The sequence below is a fragment of the Cyrtonyx montezumae genome, unplaced genomic scaffold (assembly GCF_038088225.1).
Source record: "Cyrtonyx montezumae isolate F1298 unplaced genomic scaffold, pur_monq_1.0 scaffold_7, whole genome shotgun sequence".
NCBI lineage: Eukaryota > Metazoa > Chordata > Aves > Galliformes > Odontophoridae > Cyrtonyx > Cyrtonyx montezumae.
The window spans coordinates 18,031,213-18,050,072 of record NW_027072078.1 but is presented as its reverse complement, the minus strand read 5'-3'; the positions used below and the strand labels follow the sequence as shown (position 1 = coordinate 18,050,072).

At 36.9% G+C, this 18,860-nt stretch overlaps 1 protein-coding gene across 6 annotated transcripts in view; it reads right to left on the bottom strand.

Moving 5' to 3' along the window:
• Nucleotides 1–2,570: 2,570 nt before the first annotated feature.
• Nucleotides 2,571–18,860, bottom strand: part of TRAK2 (trafficking kinesin protein 2) — a 28,201-nt gene continuing 11,911 nt past the window's right edge. For 3 of the 6 annotated variants that reach the window (XM_065751079.1, XM_065751077.1, XM_065751078.1), the window contains exons 4-17: nt 14,398–14,451; nt 13,807–13,877; nt 13,198–13,314; nt 11,676–11,885; nt 11,081–11,159; nt 9,885–10,015; nt 9,619–9,693; nt 8,375–8,512; nt 7,429–7,508; nt 6,580–6,780; nt 6,147–6,445; nt 5,532–5,807; nt 4,290–4,389; nt 2,571–3,811 (exon numbers count right to left, since the gene is read on the bottom strand). In XM_065751079.1, coding sequence (XP_065607151.1) covers nt 3,133–3,811; nt 4,290–4,389; nt 5,532–5,807; nt 6,147–6,445; nt 6,580–6,780; nt 7,429–7,508; nt 8,375–8,512; nt 9,619–9,693; nt 9,885–10,015; nt 11,081–11,159; nt 11,676–11,885; nt 13,198–13,314; nt 13,807–13,877; nt 14,398–14,451 — 2,510 coding nt within the window. In that variant the 3' untranslated portion in view covers nt 2,571–3,132. The remainder of the gene's footprint in view (nt 3,812–4,289; nt 4,390–5,531; nt 5,808–6,146; nt 6,446–6,579; nt 6,781–7,428; nt 7,509–8,374; nt 8,513–9,618; nt 9,694–9,884; nt 10,016–11,080; nt 11,160–11,675; nt 11,886–13,197; nt 13,315–13,806; nt 13,878–14,397; nt 14,452–18,860) is intronic. The other 3 variants (XM_065751081.1, XM_065751083.1, XM_065751080.1) reach the window with 2 other exon arrangements.

Below are 18,860 nucleotides of genomic sequence, written 5' to 3'. Positions count from 1 at the left end.
CAGTGTGTAATCCCTTTGTGTTACAGCCAAAGGAGGCTCAAACCTATCATTCTCATTCCCTCTGTACTTCTCTTTTTCACTTCCTCAGCCCACAGGTATTCTGAGTATTCAGGTATTTCCAAGTTTATCAAACACAGTGAAACCTGAACCATACATTTGTACAACTAGAAAACTATAAACCTGTACTTTGTTTAAGCCAACCTAAATAAATGTTGACACTACAAGAATTTCCTTCCCCATGTCTTGAGCTTTCACAAACATGGTACCTCTTTTCTTTGTAGCATCTATTTTTTGTCTCAAATTTGCAAGGTAGCAAAATGTTTGCCAAGTACAATTCTCCATCAGTTCACTCAACCAAATCATACCTGTGCAGGACAAAAAGATCTCGTGCAAGATCTCAGTTACCTAAGTCATCCAAGTTCATTTTCCTTTTGCAGGAGACAACAGAACACAAATCAGTTCCTAGAATGATGGCAACTTTAGTACGCTATCAGAAACATGTGTTTGTTTGATTTTGGCACCAAGAAGTAAGCTTGGAAGATGTAGCAACTTTTTCTGTTGCTGCAAGCTAGCCACATGCATACAAAATGCACAACAGAATTTCAAAACTACTGTAACCACAGCATCAAAAAAAAACCAGATGAATACAAACACAACAGTATTCAAATTCTTTGATCATCTTCCTGCCTTGTGTAAAGTATCCACTGATCCTACAGAAAGCAACCCATCAACCCTGCAACGTATCTGTCATATTGTTTGAACGGAACCAGTTTGTATTGCTAGGCTACAGAAAATGGATTTGTCCTGAAAAGAAACATGCATCTAATTAATGTGCCATTACATAGCTTCTAATGGAAACACGGTCTGCCAAAGGAATTTGGATTTAGTTCATTTTCCTTTTTTCTGCTGGTAACACACAAAATGATCAAATGGCTGGACTTATACAATTAAGCTAGTCAGTGAGACAGTGAAATACCTTTAAAAATTATCTGTCTCTAAGATGCACTCCTGTAATAAATGTACATAATGTAACAAATGTACATAAAACGGAGAGACTTTTGACACAATATGTACTTCCCTACTTAGACCAAACTATCTAATCTCCTGTAAACTAACTCTTTAGTTCACTGGAGAGCAGGAATACCTCCCCCCAGCCCTTTCACTCTTACCTTATTCAGCTAGGTAAGGCCAAGTGCACAGTTAAGGAAGTACAAACAAATATTTACATGAAGTAATTAAATATTTTTCATTTAAAAAACAAATTAACCCGTATATAGTATATCAAATAAAATTCACCTTTCATAAGATTTTGCTTAAAGAGCAAAAGGCAACTCCAGGAGTTCCTGAATATTTCTGTGCGCTGCTGACAGTTTCTGCTGAGAGTCCCTGTGCAACTTTGAAGTAGTTAGTCCTTTTCCTTTTACAAAAATGACTGCTATATCAGAGTCATCATGAGATCCATTGGGCTGTAAAAGCAGAAAGGCCACATTATAAATCACTTTAAGAAGCTTTTTTTTCCTGCCCTACTGTACTCAGTCCTGCAGCAACAAGGGTACGGGTCATTTTTGGATGTGCTGTATGCCAAATGCAAACCAGTGTCATTATACCAGTGCTTCACACCATGCATCCAGAAAGATACCAGCTATGTCCCACATACACTCTAACAGCCAAGGTAAACACTGACTGTTCTATCTAATTGTATGGAAACTAACTTTAAAATCTTTTAAATACGTTAAATACACAGAAGGAAAAAATAATAATAATCAATAGACTGAAGAACCTGTTTCCATTCTGGTCACTGGCAAAGATCTATTCCTCCAAGGAATGGGAACAACTATTATTTCTTAAGTTATATTTTAAATCTATTTTAGATTATTCAGTTATGACTACAAGCTTGGTCAGCAAGGAATCCAAAAAGCAGGATATGCAATAATACTTTGCTGAATGTCACTCTAAAACCAGATTTCTCCAGTGGTGTTTTCTTTCGAGACAAAAAGACTCCCTCCTTGTTAATTCAGAACGCAGGTCAGAGCCACTTTTCATCATTCAAATACGTGATTTCAACAGAGGCCAAATTGATCCGCATTCATAAAATGCTACAAGGAACAGTAGCTTTCATCTTCCATTTTCTGATTACAAAATTATTATTTTAATCTGAATGAAATCTTTCAAACAAAATCCTACCTAAAAACAGAAATATCTGAACAAAAGGCATGATGTTGCTGCCAAACTGTCCAATATACAGAATGTCTAGCTGTCAAGAGTCAGATTACTGATTTTTCAAGCACTTAGCTAACTGCTCTGTGCTTATGCCAAATGAAAACAAACTCTGAATCAAGCACTTAGTTTTTATTTCCTTTTGCAATATTGAAATGTGCCTGAGATTCTTCTTTGCATGTGGAAAAAAAAAAAAGATTTCTTAGCTTAAATTTTCACATTCTTTTCTGCTTCTTAGTTCTCATTCGTTGCACTTTCCACCGTATGCTTCAGAAGCTCTAGAAAGAAATCAACTTTCTGTGAGTACTTCACTAGCACAAAATTGCACTCTTTCAAAAAAAAAAAAAAAAAATCCTGACCTGTCAAATATCAAATTAAAGGTTCTCTCCTCTGCTTCTCAAAATGGGCATCAGTTTCTGAACTAGAAAATACCAGAATTAAGGTAGTTCGAAATTTTTGTATTTGTTAGAGAGGAACTTGGGCAAATTATGCTGGTCAGACTGATTACTACCTTAATAACATATTCAAATGATAAAGTCTGACTGCTAATAAATTATAAATATGGCCATATGATAGAAAAATAATAGAACAGCACCTGCAAGGCAGTTCTACAAGTACAGTTTAAGAAGTTAAAATACTGAAAACATCTACAGTGAGTATTTTACTTAAGCTAAGACAGATGCTAAAGGGATCTCAAAAACTAAGCTTTGGTTTCTACTTTCTTTTCTTATCTTCCACAAAAGCCTTCTTCCCCATACCCAAGCAATGTTCTTTTCTCCTTGATCCCATCACTTTTCTCTGCCCCCTCTTTTAACATACACATGCCTTCTTCAACTCTTCTGTAACACACCTAACCATTCCTGTACTGGATATTTATCTCTCTTGAATTGTTTACTATGCCAGTGTCCAGAGCAATCAGTTCTCCTTTAGGATATTCATTTTTGATGACTGTGTGCAAACTGGGGCCCCTAATGCTCCAATCATGGCTGGAAGACTCTGGTTTCTTCTCAGTCCTGCCATTAAGTTGCTACCTGCATTTAAAAACATAGCTGAGTCTGGCCTCTGTGAGCTAGCCTCTGCCCCCAGATTCTTCTTGTGGTCCTGTGTATCAGGGGTCTTGACGACCCTGGCAATACCCAGTCTCTTCAGCCTGTCCACCAGGTTCATCTTCAGCTGGCCTACATCTGGAGCATTACGGGAGGGCTTTAGGCCATACATTTCCTGCAAGAATGTTTCTGCTGGTCTTGAAGCCAGGAAATTTTCTGAGTGATGCACTCGAGACTCAAATGGCAGAGGGGAAGGACAAGGTGAACGCAAAGGAGAATTTGGCGGTGTAGAAGGAATGGGGGCTGTTCGAGGGGGCTGTAGCAGAGGCAGTTTTTCTAATAGCGGGCTATCATAAACCTTGGCAGAGATGCCTCGTTCTTGTAAGAGTTGAGCCAGACTGCTGGTACTGCTGAGGGTAGTAGTAGAATCTCCTCTGTTGGTGAGAAATTCTCCAATGCTAAGCCTGTAAGACATGGCTGGAGTGCTTGCTACATGGTTTCCAATGCTGTTGCCACTATTTCCAAGTGAAAATGGGGCACAGGTGGAGCTGAAAGAGTGGATACATGTATTAGACATCTTTGTATGCTTCACTTCACTCTATATTGCCTTTTAGTATATGAAAGGTTCAGAAAAAGTAAACATGCTATTTTTGACAGTTTCAGCTTTAGTGGATTCACTATTAGTGTTCTGCTAAATATCTAGAAGGTATTGGTAGATGTTTTGATGTAAGTACCAAAGCATTTATTACAATTTTTAATGTCTGAAATGGAGAAGGGAAACAAAAAATAATTGTTACGACGCTAAGCAATAGCTTAGTTTTTAAACAAAAGGACAAAAAAAAATCCTGTTTTATTCTGGAGAATTTCAAGTTTCCCCTTTGTGATTACAACCCCTGTAATCAGTAACATTTTGTGTGTTGCCTAACTGTCTTGGTACTTTTTAAAAAACTTGTCTATATATTAAAAACAAGAACGCAACCATCTGATTCTATGCAACAATTCTTAATATGTCAGCAGTCATCATACCTGGGAGTAACTTGGGTGATATCAGAAGGGTGAAGAATTCTACAGGTAGTAAAGGTAAATGTGGAATTTGTTGAAGACAGACACTTGCCAGGATTTGAGGCTGCAATGTGGAAAATTTACATCCCATGAGGTTAAAAATAGAGACTGATTATGATTAATGAAAACTGTTTAAGATGATGTTGTTATTGTTGTTAACTTTTAGCTTTTTCTAGAAGACAAAATACAGTATTATCTCAAGGTCAGCTATTTCAGTTGAGAAAAACTACCATTAGTTTATTTTAAAATCCATTTACCTTCTTGCTTTATATTTTTTACTCATTTAAGATAAGGTGAAATTATGCTTTTCAAATGTTAGTAATACCAATAAAAACAGTACTAACAGTACAAGAAATACAGACATTCAACTCAAATCAAAAAACAAAGATCATTCTGCACAGGCACAAGCTTCTACCTAGATTTTATGAAATGCTCTGAAGATGAAGAGAATTGGAAGAAACTGTACTGCTTGTATTAAGTTGTATTTGAACTAGCAGTTCGAATTACTGTAGTACAGAATACTGAAGAAAATTAACTTTTGGAGACATACTCCTAAACTAAAATAAAATCAAACAAAAAGTAGAGTCCCGATAAGAAATTTTAGTCTGAAATCTCACACTGCAATCAGAGAGCTCAGCACATAAACAGTGATGAAGCCCACACATCAAGAGAAAGCAAGGATGTTTCTCCCATTCTTTGACATCAGCATTCCTTAGGGGTTTGGATTTTGAGAAAAATAAGATCAGTATTTACAATACATAATTTTCCCATGAGGGGTTTGATACAAATTTAATGTTAGGATATCCATCCTCACCTTTGTAAGGCACTGTTTTCCGCAGAATCTAAGCTTTACACCTTTTACTAACAAAAGCAACATATTTTTGATAATTAATTGGAAGACACTGGTCTCCTTCAATTGTTTTGTAATATAACTGCTTAGCATATAATTATTCAGATTTAACCTTATCCCAGGTAAATTTTCCAGCAGTGCTCAACCACCTGATTAAAAAACAGACAAGCATAACCTTCTACAGCACCCAGCACTATATTTTGTAGCACATAGATAACAAACTCACTGCAGGCTTGAATAGGGAGGGTATAAACACTTCGTAAACAGCTAAAATGATCAAGACATCAACTACAGATTAAAACCTCAGAAATAAGCATACAAAAGGAGCAAAAAAAATCACTAACTCTGCTTCTTACCAGTGAATGGTACTGCTACTGAAGTATTAGGTGAGAGGAAAATCCCTGACACTGGTTCTGCCACTGCATACTTCTTTTCCTCAGGGAAGGATTGTTGCACTTCAAAAGTTATACCTCCTTCCCCTTCTTCATCATCTTCCTCCAAGTCAGAGATGCGGTGAACAGAATCATCGGTCAGAGGGGTAAAGCCTTTTGTAACAACACCTGGTCTTGGGTCAAGTATGGTGCCTAGGTTGGGTCGAGCAAGCTGCTGCCAGTGAAACAGGGTCTGAGATCCTGGTGTGACAAAAGAGAATTGTTTCAGAGAGCCAATACTTACTATTACATCGAGTCACAAGAATGCTTGATCACAATTTCAGCCAACCAGTGCTGCCACTGAAGCACACGGTGCACTTGGATGGCGATGCCAAGAACCAGAAGAAGCCTATCACTTAGCATCAATACAAAAAACCCAAATACAAAGCAATACTGAGGAGCGAGTTGGCACATAGCCAACAATACTGCTTCTTCCCCTTATTAACTATCACATTTGTCTATACACACAATAATGAGTTAGCTGGCAAATCCATGTCAGATCTTTCCCTGATGACAGGAGAAGAAAGATCATCTACTTACCTTCGATGGGCTTGACAATTTGCAGTTTTTCTGGCAGAAGGACACGGAGGTTACTGGAGCTGGCAGAGAGATCGGAGAATTCGGAGTTTGTACCCAAGGAAAAACAACTTTCTGTTGGTGTACTACAATCACTAGCCCCTTCTTTCTGCTCAGTCAGCAAATGCATTTTTCGCTCCCATTCTTCCTCAAAGAACTTCTTCTCACTCAGATAGTTCTGGTGACGGAGGGAGAGCCTGTGCAGAGCTGTGACTAAGTCATGGTCTCCAGGGGTTCCTGGCTGGCCGGGTTTATTTCTGCCCCTGTGAGAAACAAGAAAAAATAACAGATATGGAGACCACTAAATTAAATATTTCTCTTTTACACAGCAAGGGTGCAGTGTGGATTTAGTTTTAAGTGAATCAGTTTAGAAAGACAATAACAGACTGTTTCCTACTTCAAATTCCTCTCAGAGCTGCTCCTCTGGGTCATCTGTGCATGGCTATCCATCTGTAAGCCAGACTGAAAAGGCTTTGCTGTCATAACAACACTTGACCTATTAGATCCAGGGATTGGTAATGGAGCAGGAAAAGAAGAAGAGCGGCCACGAATAACATTAGCAACCCTGACCGTGTCAAATACTCGTTTCTGTTGACTCCTGCAGAAAAAAGAAAAAAAAACAAACAAGGAAACAAGCGTGGGTTTCAGAAGAATTTCTAAAAGGATTATAAAGCTTTGTGCAATAAATTTACCAAAGACTACAGAGAACTGACTAAAAAGGTTTAAGCCCAGAAGAACAGAATGACATAAGACATTCCTATTTTAATATCAGAATTAATGCTAACTTTGACCTGGAAGAACAAAATAGCCCATAGATGACTGTCTGAGAAAATGTAGGAGCTTATATTTAAGTCTTGCTCAGGAATGTGGCCTTCAGGAATATATTTTCAGAGCTTTACAAATTGTTATCAGTATTTAACCTATCATTTCATTTGCCAGATAATTTTTCTGTAAGGAGTCAAAGTGATAAAACTGCTGCACATCAGAGAATCTGCATCAAGAATCCCAGAAATCCAAGAATGAGATAACATTCTTCTAGCAAATTTCCATCTTCCTCATGGAACCAAATAACAACAATAGGTTTCAAAGTCAAAAAGTCTACCAGCTAATGATTTTTTTTTTAAGCTATATAGAAAACATACTGTAGAATGAAAATTCACACTTACAGATTTTCAGAAGTTCACCTTACCTAATACAAAGACATGAAAAATTACTGAAATGTCACAAAGATATTTTAAAAACATACTTTTGCTTGGACAGGAGAGATTCATCAACCTGACTCAATTCCTTCCGCATTGTCCCTTCAATTTCTGCTGCAAGGGAATCCTAGAGAAAAAATGAGAGCCAAAAGAGTTGACAAATTAAATACAATAATTTTAGCAGAAAACATCTCTTAAAATACTTGAACATTTTCAATTTCTTTCTCATCAACATGTTCCACGCAGGGTATAATGCACAGGCTTTCCAGTCTCCAAAGGTGGGAGAAGCAAGTTCTACACCATAATAACACCTACATAAAAACCTACTTCCTTGGTACTCTATATGTTGGTTTAAGTTAAGCTACACTTAGTAAGAGCACTACTCACACGGTCAAAACACACACGAGGAATTATGTATAACCAGAATGACCAACCGAAACCTTGCAAATTCCCAGCATGGCCCAGAAATTTGTGAGTACACTAATCAGAATATTCCTGATAATACTAAGAAGAAAATAAATACTTTTAACATTTTTTCCATTGGTTTAGTTATCTTCAGCAATTAGTCTGACACATTTCTGATCATATTTAAAGTTTAATTTCTCAAGACACAGAGATAAGGGCATTAAAGCACATCATAAGATACTTAAAAGGAAAAAAATACTATTCAAACTCTCTCAAAAAAAGTTTGTTTCTTAAATATCGTCAAGTTATAAAATCTAACAATATTCTAGCACAACTGAACAACTGAGCATATCATTTCCTGTACTTAAAGGTCACATAAAAAGGAAAAGCCATCCTAATATCACCAAATAGCAAGTGAATGATTGATTTACTAGAACCAAAATTCTCAGAAGTGTACACCTTAAGGAATTGAAAAACCTCAGCTCCTTTGCCTATTTCAAAATGGTTCCCACTGCCATGCCTGTAAAAGCTGTTTACTCCAGGCCATCTGTGCCAGTAGGCATACACCATAGCAGCAGTATTTATTACCACAGGAAACACTCCACATGCCTGAGGGTGGCAGAGACAAGCAACGGAGCTGGCTCTGCTGCGCAGCAACTTCACTTCTTCTTGTGATTCATGCAGCATCCCCAGACACTCTGCGTTCCGATCTTGCAACTCATGTAACTGAAAGAGAAAAGACGACACGATATCATTAAACTTCAACAGAAGCAAAACAAAAAGGCACAATGAAACTGAGTAATTTGAATAGGTGGGATGGATTCAGTATTGTATTTCTACCACTACACAGCACGTGCCAACGTGTAAAATTAGAAGCAATAACAGACACAAGAAAGACATCGAGCTTCTGGAGCAGGTCCAGGTGGCTGTGAGGAAGATGATCAGAGGACTATTCCCCTCCTCTACGGGGACAGGCTGAGTGATCTGGGGCTCTTCAGCCTGAAGAAGGCTTTGGAGAAGCCTTATAGAGGCTTTCCTGTAACTGGAAGGGGCCTACAGAAAAGCTGGGGAGGAAGTTTTATAAGAGAAGGTAGCAACAGGATGAGAGGAAATGGCTTTAAGCTGAAAAAAGGTAGATTTAGACAAGAAATCAAGAAGAAGCTCTCCACTGTTAGGGTGATAAAACTCTGGAACAGGTCGTCCAGTGAGGTAGATGCCCCCTTCCTAGAAGCATTCCTGGAAGCCAGGCTGGATGGGGCTTTGAGCAATCTAGTCTAGAGGGAGGTACTCCTGCCTATAGCAAGGGAGTTGGAATAATGATCTTAAAGGTCCTTTACAACTCAAACCATTCAGTTACTCTATGACTGTGCTCAGCATAATAACACACCAGTTTCAGTAGTGAGGGACAAAGTCCAAAATAAGACTCAAAGGAATACAAAATTTAAAACCAAATTACATAAAATACTGCAAATACCTTAACTACAAGTGTAGAAGAAGGAAGAGAATTTCCTTAAGCTACAGTGAGCCACAGCACTGTTGATGTACAGTAATATTCACATTAAAGCACTCTTTTTCATAACAACTAGGTAAGTAAGATTTATCTACTTAGAACATCCTTTTTGCCTTTCAGACTGCTATGAACCATGAAAGTATAATTGTACAGACTTAACTAAAAGTAATTACTCTTTTCCTCCAATCATTTGAGTCCTACTACAATGAAAAACAAATAAAGAACTAATTTTAAAATAAACAATTAAAAAGCAGAAAGTACTTGTTTTTTTTTTCTCTGGTATTCTGTTATGCACATAAATGCACATATGCACATTACATACCTCTGCTGTCAGTTGTCTCTGAGCATCTTTGGAAGCTTGTAAGTGAAGTTTCAGCTCTTCCTTCTCAATCACATGCTGAAAGCACAAAAAGGTGTCTATTATTTTCTTAGCTGATTCCCCTGAGAGTTGATCCTCTGTCATACTTTCCTGAAACAGTCACAGTGATGTGACCCCCAGCCTGCAAGTCTATTTTCACCCACTGCAAGCACACATATGTGCTTGTGTGTGCATGCACGTGCACACACACTTCATCAGTGCTTCCTTACTTCTTTGAGTTTATGCTGAAGATTGACAATCTGAGACAAAAGCGATGAAATCTCTTCCTGGTAGTGTACCAACTCTTCACTCTTCTCTGACAACTCCTCTGTCATTCTGGAAATTTGAGCATTTGTTTGTCCTACAAAATATAAAAGCAACTCAGAGAAGGGCTGTAAGTAATACAAAAGAAGAGAACATGTTAACTACAAATGTAGGTATAATATGCTGAGAGTTGAGTATGCAGAAACTAATATACATGCAAAGACAGGATTAATGATCATAACATAACCAAGATAAGATGTCACAAATTACTTCAAATGACACAAGGGCTTGTAATCAAGACCAGATTTATTGGAATATGCCAAAGAAAGCAGGCTCTGAGTCGATCTTGTCGTTAACAACCATTCTCTGAAAGCAAAGAGATTTTTTCATATTTTCCTCAACACAGCATATACATCTTAATGTGCCTTTTGATTCTAATCGCTATCTGTTCCCCAAAAACTCACTGCACATAATTTCTAGTGGTTATTATTTTTTCTTTGAACATTTCCTGAAGAAAAATAACAAAGCACCACAAAAGGTTGAAGTATTTTATACAGAGAGTTTTTTTGCTATGCTTTCAGTTCAAGTGCACAAAGTCATAATAATTTCTATCTTACATGAAAGATCACAATACAGATTTAGAAGCATAACCTTAGAGCAAAAAATTATATTTTCTATTTCTTAGAAAAAAGAAGAAATATTCATCAGTATTAATGGAATTCAAGTTGGAAAAAAAATGATTCTCTAGTAGTGCTAAATACTTTCTTCTAAAGCAATGTAAATTAGCAAAATGCATCTTTAATTGATAGTGATTATTGCATCTCACAGGTTTGTCACAGGATAAAATCCTGCTGAAGTAAACATAGAGAACAGTTTCTGACAAATCAAAACATTTGCCAATTTAAATTCATCTATTTTCCAGTGTCTGTAGTCTTCAGTTTAGGAGGGCTATCAACACGAGGTCTGTGCTTAAGCTGAATACCAGATTGAAGTGTTATGAAATAGAGAACAAAATATGTTTGCACTTGGTATAAGAGTAAAATTCAAATAACTGGCAGAAATTACTGAAGCTCATTTTTTTAATTCAAGGATGAGTAAGAGAAGGTTTAGGCAGGTGTTCAAGTAGTACTTTGATACTGCAAGATACAACTTGGGTACTCACGGAGCTCTCTGACACAGTCATTGACCAACTGTTGCTCCTTCTCTTCATATGTAACAGTTTCTGTTTTCAGATGGCAGGCCTTCAAAAAAACATTATTGATTTTCTCATTTCAATTTATGCATGCATATGTTAATGCTAAAAGTTTTATTTTGGACATTGCTGCAAGTGAAGCATCTGCCCTCTGTATTCATAAGGATTTATTTATTTAATCCTTAATATCAAACTAAGATGAAATACCAACACATAGGAATTTCCAAAATGCTGCTACTAATTGCAGTCAGATTCACACCAGAACAGGTCACAAACACTCAAAGGTCTGATATGTCCACATTCTTTCACTGGGTTCTCACAAAGGTTCACATGTTCTTTCATATAACATAAAGGCATCATGAGAGGAGTAGAAGTCTTTGAACACAATAGTAGTGAAGGAAACAGAAGGATGCGGAGAGTGGAGGAAATGTGGTTGGACATGATGTATATACAGTGAAACAAAACACCATAATGTTTCAAGAGAAGCCCAGATGCTAGATCTTTAAGCTGTCCTTGATTTATCTCACACCCAGCGTCTGTCATACATACTATAACTCAGGTATACCTTTGATCGGAGAGCAAGGTTCTCTTCTTCCAACTCCCTGAGTTTATCTTGCAAGATATCCAGCTGCAGGAGACCTTGTGAAACACTGAAAGACTCATTGAAACGATGCGGTGTGGAACAACTAGAATCTGTTTCACTTTCCTCAGAAGCAATTGAAACAATACGAAGCAGATCATCCTTCTTCGATAGTTCATGCTGCAGCTGGTTAACCTAACAGAAAACAACAGCAGTTCAGAAGCTGGTGTTTTTAAGCTAAACACTATGACAGTGTATTATTTATGCAGCTTCTGCATTCTTGGTATATCACTGCTCTACTCTAAAACGAGACTAAGAACTGCTCATAGGTCATGATCAAATTATTCATATTTGCACAGAAGGCCCAGGCCCTGTCTATCTTACAAGAAGTTCACAAAATCATAGTTGTAGCACTGTAAAGGAGACTGAAAATTTAAGGTAACACAGGAATGGACAACACAGCTTAGTTTTTCATTTATTTATTCATTCATTCTTTTTTTTTTTTTTTTTTTTAGGACAATTCACTTCAAAATAATTTTCCAGCTGCCTTGCTGAATCTTACATTTTAACAAGCAAATATCTTTGTGATTGTGTCCATTTTTTCTGCACTGTAACTTCCTGGACAAAAGAACCAGTAAATATCTAAGTATGTGCACAGAATGATCCCCTCCAGTCTAATATAGTAAATGAACTGTAGAACAAAGGAAATAAAATAGAGAGATGAGACAGATATCAAGCTACGGTAAATTCTAATTTGCATATTGATTTTATATGAATAAATAAGCCTATGCTGGCCTACAGCTGACTGTAAGTATGAATTTATTAACAGCACACTATTTAATACAAGCAGCTGAAACTATTTCACTATCATTCAGCCTACATGTATTGTCCTCAAAGATAAAAGAAAAACAAACAAAAAGTGGGATACTTTATCAGTTGTCAACTATTTAATTCCTTTTTTTAAAAGTAAGAATAACCAAGAAAAGGTTAAATAAATAGTAAGTGCTTCAAGGAAAAGATGGAATGAAGATTCGGAACCGAATTCTCTTTTCGTGTTGTTGTTTTCATTTTGTATTTAAGTGGAAGCATTCCATTAAGCCAACTCATTTTCTGATGGCTCTTTCATTTAGGAAGTTGCTACATAAAAGGTCACAACAGCTATCAACAACATAGTTTATTTTTACTTATACTACTATATTCTTAGTTTAATACCAAGATGTCAGTCCTATTGTCAAAACACTTTAAAAATGCAATTTTGCTCTACGTATATCATAATATTGCCTAATGTTCTCACTATTTCTCATTAACCACCATGCGTAGACTTCATAGTAAATCCTTAGCCCAAGGAAGTTGACTGAACTATGACAATTAGGAGAACGATAGTTTGAAAGCAGCAATTATGTTCGCAATGGAATAATATATTTCTACTAATCCCACTTCTACCATGACACCATCATAAAAAGAAGAAAAAAATAATCAAAAATAATCATTAAAAAAAATCACTCACTTGATCTAGAGTTTGTCCTAACTGTTCTTCTAGAGCTTCATTCTGTTCTGTCAATAGATGGTTCCGCTTAAGCAGGGCTTGTCCAATTCGTGCTGCCAGTTCGAGGTCCCGATCTTTCTGCACATAAAAAGGGAACGAATGTCTACTTTTGATCAGAGAAAGCATAAATTCATAGTAATAAGTTTCTCTCATATAGTCATTTTCAATAACAGGGGGACAGCACATAACCTAGGTATAGTTTTGGTGAAGTTATATGGACCCTGTTGTAACATTCTAGGAATTCACATATACTTAGTTCTATTGTCTTTCAACTAGTAACTTTCCCAGAACAGACTGCTTAAATGGAGTAGAGATGAGAGGGTAAAAGCCAAGCAGGAAAACAGAAGAAAGTTGCTTCTTTCTTGTTACTTGCCTGGTCCTGTGAGGCACCCATAGTTTAACTAATTCCTGTTTCTGAGATGATGCAACTGACTAGGCAGCTTCTCATGACCTGTATGTCTGATCAGCAGCTCCTGAAGACAAGTGAACCAAAATTCCTAGTAGCTAGAATAATTCTCTCAAATATATGTCCTCAAATATATTAACACAGCATTACGGAGATGAACATACCTCAGCTAGCAGATGTTTGACCATATCAGCATCACTGTAGGCTTTCTGCTCCACATTATCCGCATCTAAAACTGAAAAGTCAAAAACACACTTAGTGAAGTACCTTAATTTAAAAGAGGTTTTTAGACTGACGGGAACTCAGAGAACTAAAACATAGCAGAAATACAGCATCAGTTGAGGAAACTAGCATGCACTTATGAAAATGCATTTTAAATTCAGAAATACAAAACAACAATAATTTGAGAGACTGATGCAATGAGGTACTGAGCATTTAGAGATGTCAGCAATATTGGCTAGAAGTTGAGATGCTAGCACATCCTGTAAAATTAGAAACAGTTGAAGAAACTTTAGATCAGTTTTTTCAATACAGCTAAGCTATTAAATCATCCACCAGGCTGTGGGGAAAGGGAGAGTAACGCATATCCAAGTATAGTTGAAAACAAGACTTCATTGAGAACAAGTAGGACTTTAAAAACAGGACTAAAGGCATGAAGAACTTGAGACAATTCTGAACAAAACTGAAAAAAACAAAGCCCTATCCTGTTTCAGTTCTTGTCCTGAGAAACAAAAGATGCCAGTAAGAAAACTTACCTTGTGCAAATTTGCAAGATCCAGACAAGGTGGAAGGAGGAAGTTCAATAAGAGCTATAGTAACAGAAAATGAAAGACAGAAGAAAGAAAAAGAGGAAAAAGAATTAAAATTTAAGGCAATAGTCTACTGGGTCTGGCTGGGGTGGAGCTAATTTTCCCCACAGCAGCCCATATATTGCTGCTCTTTGCACTTCTAGGTAGAACAGCACTGGTGTAGACAAGACGTGGGCAGGGGATGCCCTCCAGGCAGCTGTTTTGAAGTATCCAATGGGATATTCCATACTCTATGTTGTTATGCTCAGCACTAAAAGCTGAGGAAAGGGAAGGAGAAGGGGGACTCTTGAAAGCGTTTTCCTGAGCAATCGCTAGACATACTGAAACGCTGCTTCCCAAGACATGGCAAAACATTGTTTGCTGACAGGAAGCAGAGAATTTACCCTTTGCTTCTGTGTGGCTTTGTCTGTTGGGTTTGGGGTGATTTTTCTCCCTTTAATTAAAATGTACTTATCTCACCCCAAGTGGGTTTAGCAAGCAACTACCACAAAAAAAGTAAAGGGATGTGTAAAGCATATCTTCTCTCATTCCTAAAACTTTTGTGGAACTTCTAAGGAACCACTTAAATATTATTCTCTTTGGGATTAGAATTAGATATCTTACAGGTGAAGAATGTTCATGCCTCTTAAACAGAAATTTGCTATTCTTACTTTATGGAAACACAATCAAGAAAGCAAAAAATGAAGCAATATAAAATGAGTAAATATGGAAGTATCTGCTTCTGCTGAACATGTAAATTATCCTGTTTTGAAATTAATACCATCACCAATGCACTGTGAAATTAGATTATCACAGGATTTGGTCTAAATCTATTTCTGATAATTTTATGCCTTGTTGAAATCTGATTCATGCTGCAAGTATGTGATGCTATTGGTTCTGAGTGTTTTTGTCTTTGTTCTCATTAAAAGCTGCTGATATAGTTATGAGACAGTGAAGCTACACTGAAGTGCACAGTAATTTCATTAATGTATGTTATGTAACCTACATATATTCTATGTTCTTTACATAGGTAATGTCCACAAATAGCCTCACATAACATAACACTTAAGCTGTGCTTCAGCAAAAAATAAGTTGCATTTTAGCATACTGAAGAAACTTACATAATCTTGAAAGACAGGAGAATAGAAAGAGCAACATAGAAGAATAAGATTTACTGAACTGTTTCTGTAATAGTTTAACAGGGAAGGAAATGAAACTAACAAGTCAAATACTTTTTACCAAGTGGATTAGTAAGCATGAAAAATCAACACATGCCATCCAAATATTAACAAGCTTTGAACTTAAAGCAGTGATATTTACTAATACTATTTTAAAGTGCTGTGAAAATAGAAAACCAGCTTCAAAAACCATAAAGTACTTACCTGTGGCAAGACATGCATTTTGAAGGACAGTTTCACTATGCCACTTCCACATAATTTGCCAAGAAGGCAATAATTTGCTTATTAATATTTTGAAAATTCAACTGCACACAAAAATAACTATCAGCCCTTACAGGCAGAATATTACAACCAGCTCTCCTGTAGTTCAGTGTTCCCACCAGATGACCCATTTCTACCCATTGCTAAATCAACTTAATAAGTTCTATGCTAACTACGTGCAGGGTTACTAGATACATAGGTTCCTAAAAACAAAGATACCTATCTCCTCTGGTAAATGAAATCTCAGAACTAACAACTTTGAAACTAAGCTCCATACAACCTTAGTTAATTTCCTTCAGTACAGAATCAAAATTATAAACAAATTTGTTTTACCACTCTCTTATGAGCATATATATATATATCTGCTCACTCACCTTGCCATGTGAAGGCTACAAACAACTCTTCACTTTGGTTAATATTCTTGTTACGTAGTGCCATGTCCCTTTGCTCACATATACAAAGTAGTTCTAAGGACAGACATTTTATACTTCTAGGTTTCTTATGCTACCACAGTTGAAGCAGAAAAAATTCTTCTGTCCCAAAGAAGGCATTCTTCCACTTCACTGGAAACCAGGTGAGTGTCAGTAGAAACTCACCCAGTCACTGGATTGATCTAATAGGCAGCAGTGACCATAAAAATAGGAGGAGTTCAAGTGAAGCAAGTAGTGTGCTACTGTTTTTTTCCTTAGATACTGACTACAAATTGAATAAAATCCATTTTTTTTAGGAAAAAGTACACCATTCTTTTTAGGAAAAAGTTGTTATAATGTTTCCATACATTAACAGGGAGAGAGATACACATAAAAATCCCTAGTTATGCTTCATCACACAATCATCACACTTATTGCCACTCATTCCTAATTTCAGTCAATAGTAAGAAAGATGCAAACTTCAGCTAACAAGCGATTTGGATACGATTGTAACTAGATCCTGATCTGCATTGTTGTCTGGGACCATCCCAGTATCTTCCTGTAAGTTATTAGGCTCAAAAAGGCCCATATTTTGACTGCTCTTCAGACAATTCCTCAGAGAAATAAACCATACATGCCTTGAATTTATATGACTTGGCAATTACAAACAGTGTACTTAAATCATCATGATAGAATGGCATGGCTCCAGTCCCAACCCCAAGCCATGTGCCCATGGGCTGCCACCAATTAGATGGCTGTCCAGAGCCCAACCTGGCCTTGAACACCTTAAGGGATGGAGCATCCATGGATTCTCTTGGCAGCCTGTTCCAGCACTTCACAACTCTCTAAGTAAAAAATTTCCTCATAAAACCTAACCTAAAACTGCCCTCTTTTTGCTTAAAACCCCGTATGTTTTAATTTTAAACACTTCTGTGTACAATTTTCCCTTATCTTATCACTACTTGCCCAAGAAAATGACAGAATTTATTTGGTATGTTACATCTAACTACAATGTTTTAAAATAATGTGATGCACTTCACATCCAGGTTGGGTAACCAAACTTGAATCTTGAAAACAGAAGTGTCTACAAGACCCTAAAATGCAAAATTCTAGGATAGACTCATTCAAAAGATTCAGTTTTAGAGAGTTTTGCAGTCATAGTTACTGAACACTTTTGAGAATGCCAGGAAAATTACAGCGGCTGTTCTACAGAACTCTCAGAAGCAGCTCACTATTTTCACAGAACACATTTCTATAGCTAAAAAGAACATTACAGTAGTTGAAGGAGGAAGACACCAGTTTCTGTAGTATCTTGACAGCCAAATAATACATGACTTAAAACCTATGCCTCTCACTGATTGGAAATGCAGGCTCACATTCACTGAAGAGCCTTACATTGGAGCTCTGTGCTTTGTCCCTCTGAAAATGCGGGCATTGACCAGAGACACATTTGATGTCAAATTGCTACCAGCACTGACAGACTTTGATCCCACCTCTTTAAAAATAAAACTTTGAGGATAGTACACACCCCACTGACTACATACAATCACTTCAACTGAACTATAAAGCGTTCATTCAACTCAAAATTCATTTGTGTTTGCAACACTATTATCAGAAACAGGCTGAGCAATAATCATTAAGTGGCTTTCAAAACACTCTCCACAGTTAAAAAAAATTCCAAGCATGAAAGTTCAACTGATAACAAGATTGCTTTAAATTATGGAATACTGTATTTGTAAAAGGCAATATGTTACTTTTATTTAATCATTTGCTATCTGCCCTGGGTGGAGGCTGAAAGCACAGACAACAAAAAATCCCTGTTCAGAGGTGGCATGTATGTGGAAGAAGTAATCATTACAGAGAAATACCAAGTTCATTCTCCCAGGTGACTCCTTCTAACATATGGAAGAAACAGAACTTAGCCATTTATAGAAACATAGAATCTTTAGAGTAGGAAGGGATCATTAACGGTCATCCAGTCCAAATGTACAAGGACAGTCACAACTAGATCAGGTTCCCCAGGGCCTGATCCAGCCTACCCTGGAAAATCTCCCAGGATGGGGCATCAACCACATCTCTGGGCAACCTGTTCCAGTGCTTCACCACCCTTGCTGTAAAAGACTTTCCTTACATTCAGTTTAAATCTATCCTCTTTGAGCTTGAAGCCATTTCCCCCTGTTCAAAGAAGGTAGATTTATCTAAAAGCACTTACAGTGTTTTCCTCTTTTTACATGAAAAACACTTGAAAGTGACAAGTGAATGTTTAGGTTTTTTTTTCCCCTGCAACCTTTCTATAATATTTCATTTTTAACATATTAATAGCTTCTCCACATGATCTGACACTATCCATTTTCTTCTTTATGATCTGCTAGCTTTAAGGACTGCTGTAATCACAACTGACCAGTAGCAAAAAATTAGTTATTTTCAGAACTAGAAGGCAGTGATCAGCATTGATCTAGTACTCTCCTACCTGGCTTTCACACATTTATATCCCCAGAAGAAACAACTAACAGCATCTTAAAAGTATCACTGACACCATAGATCAGGGCAAACATCATCAAAAGAATCACAGCATCATGAA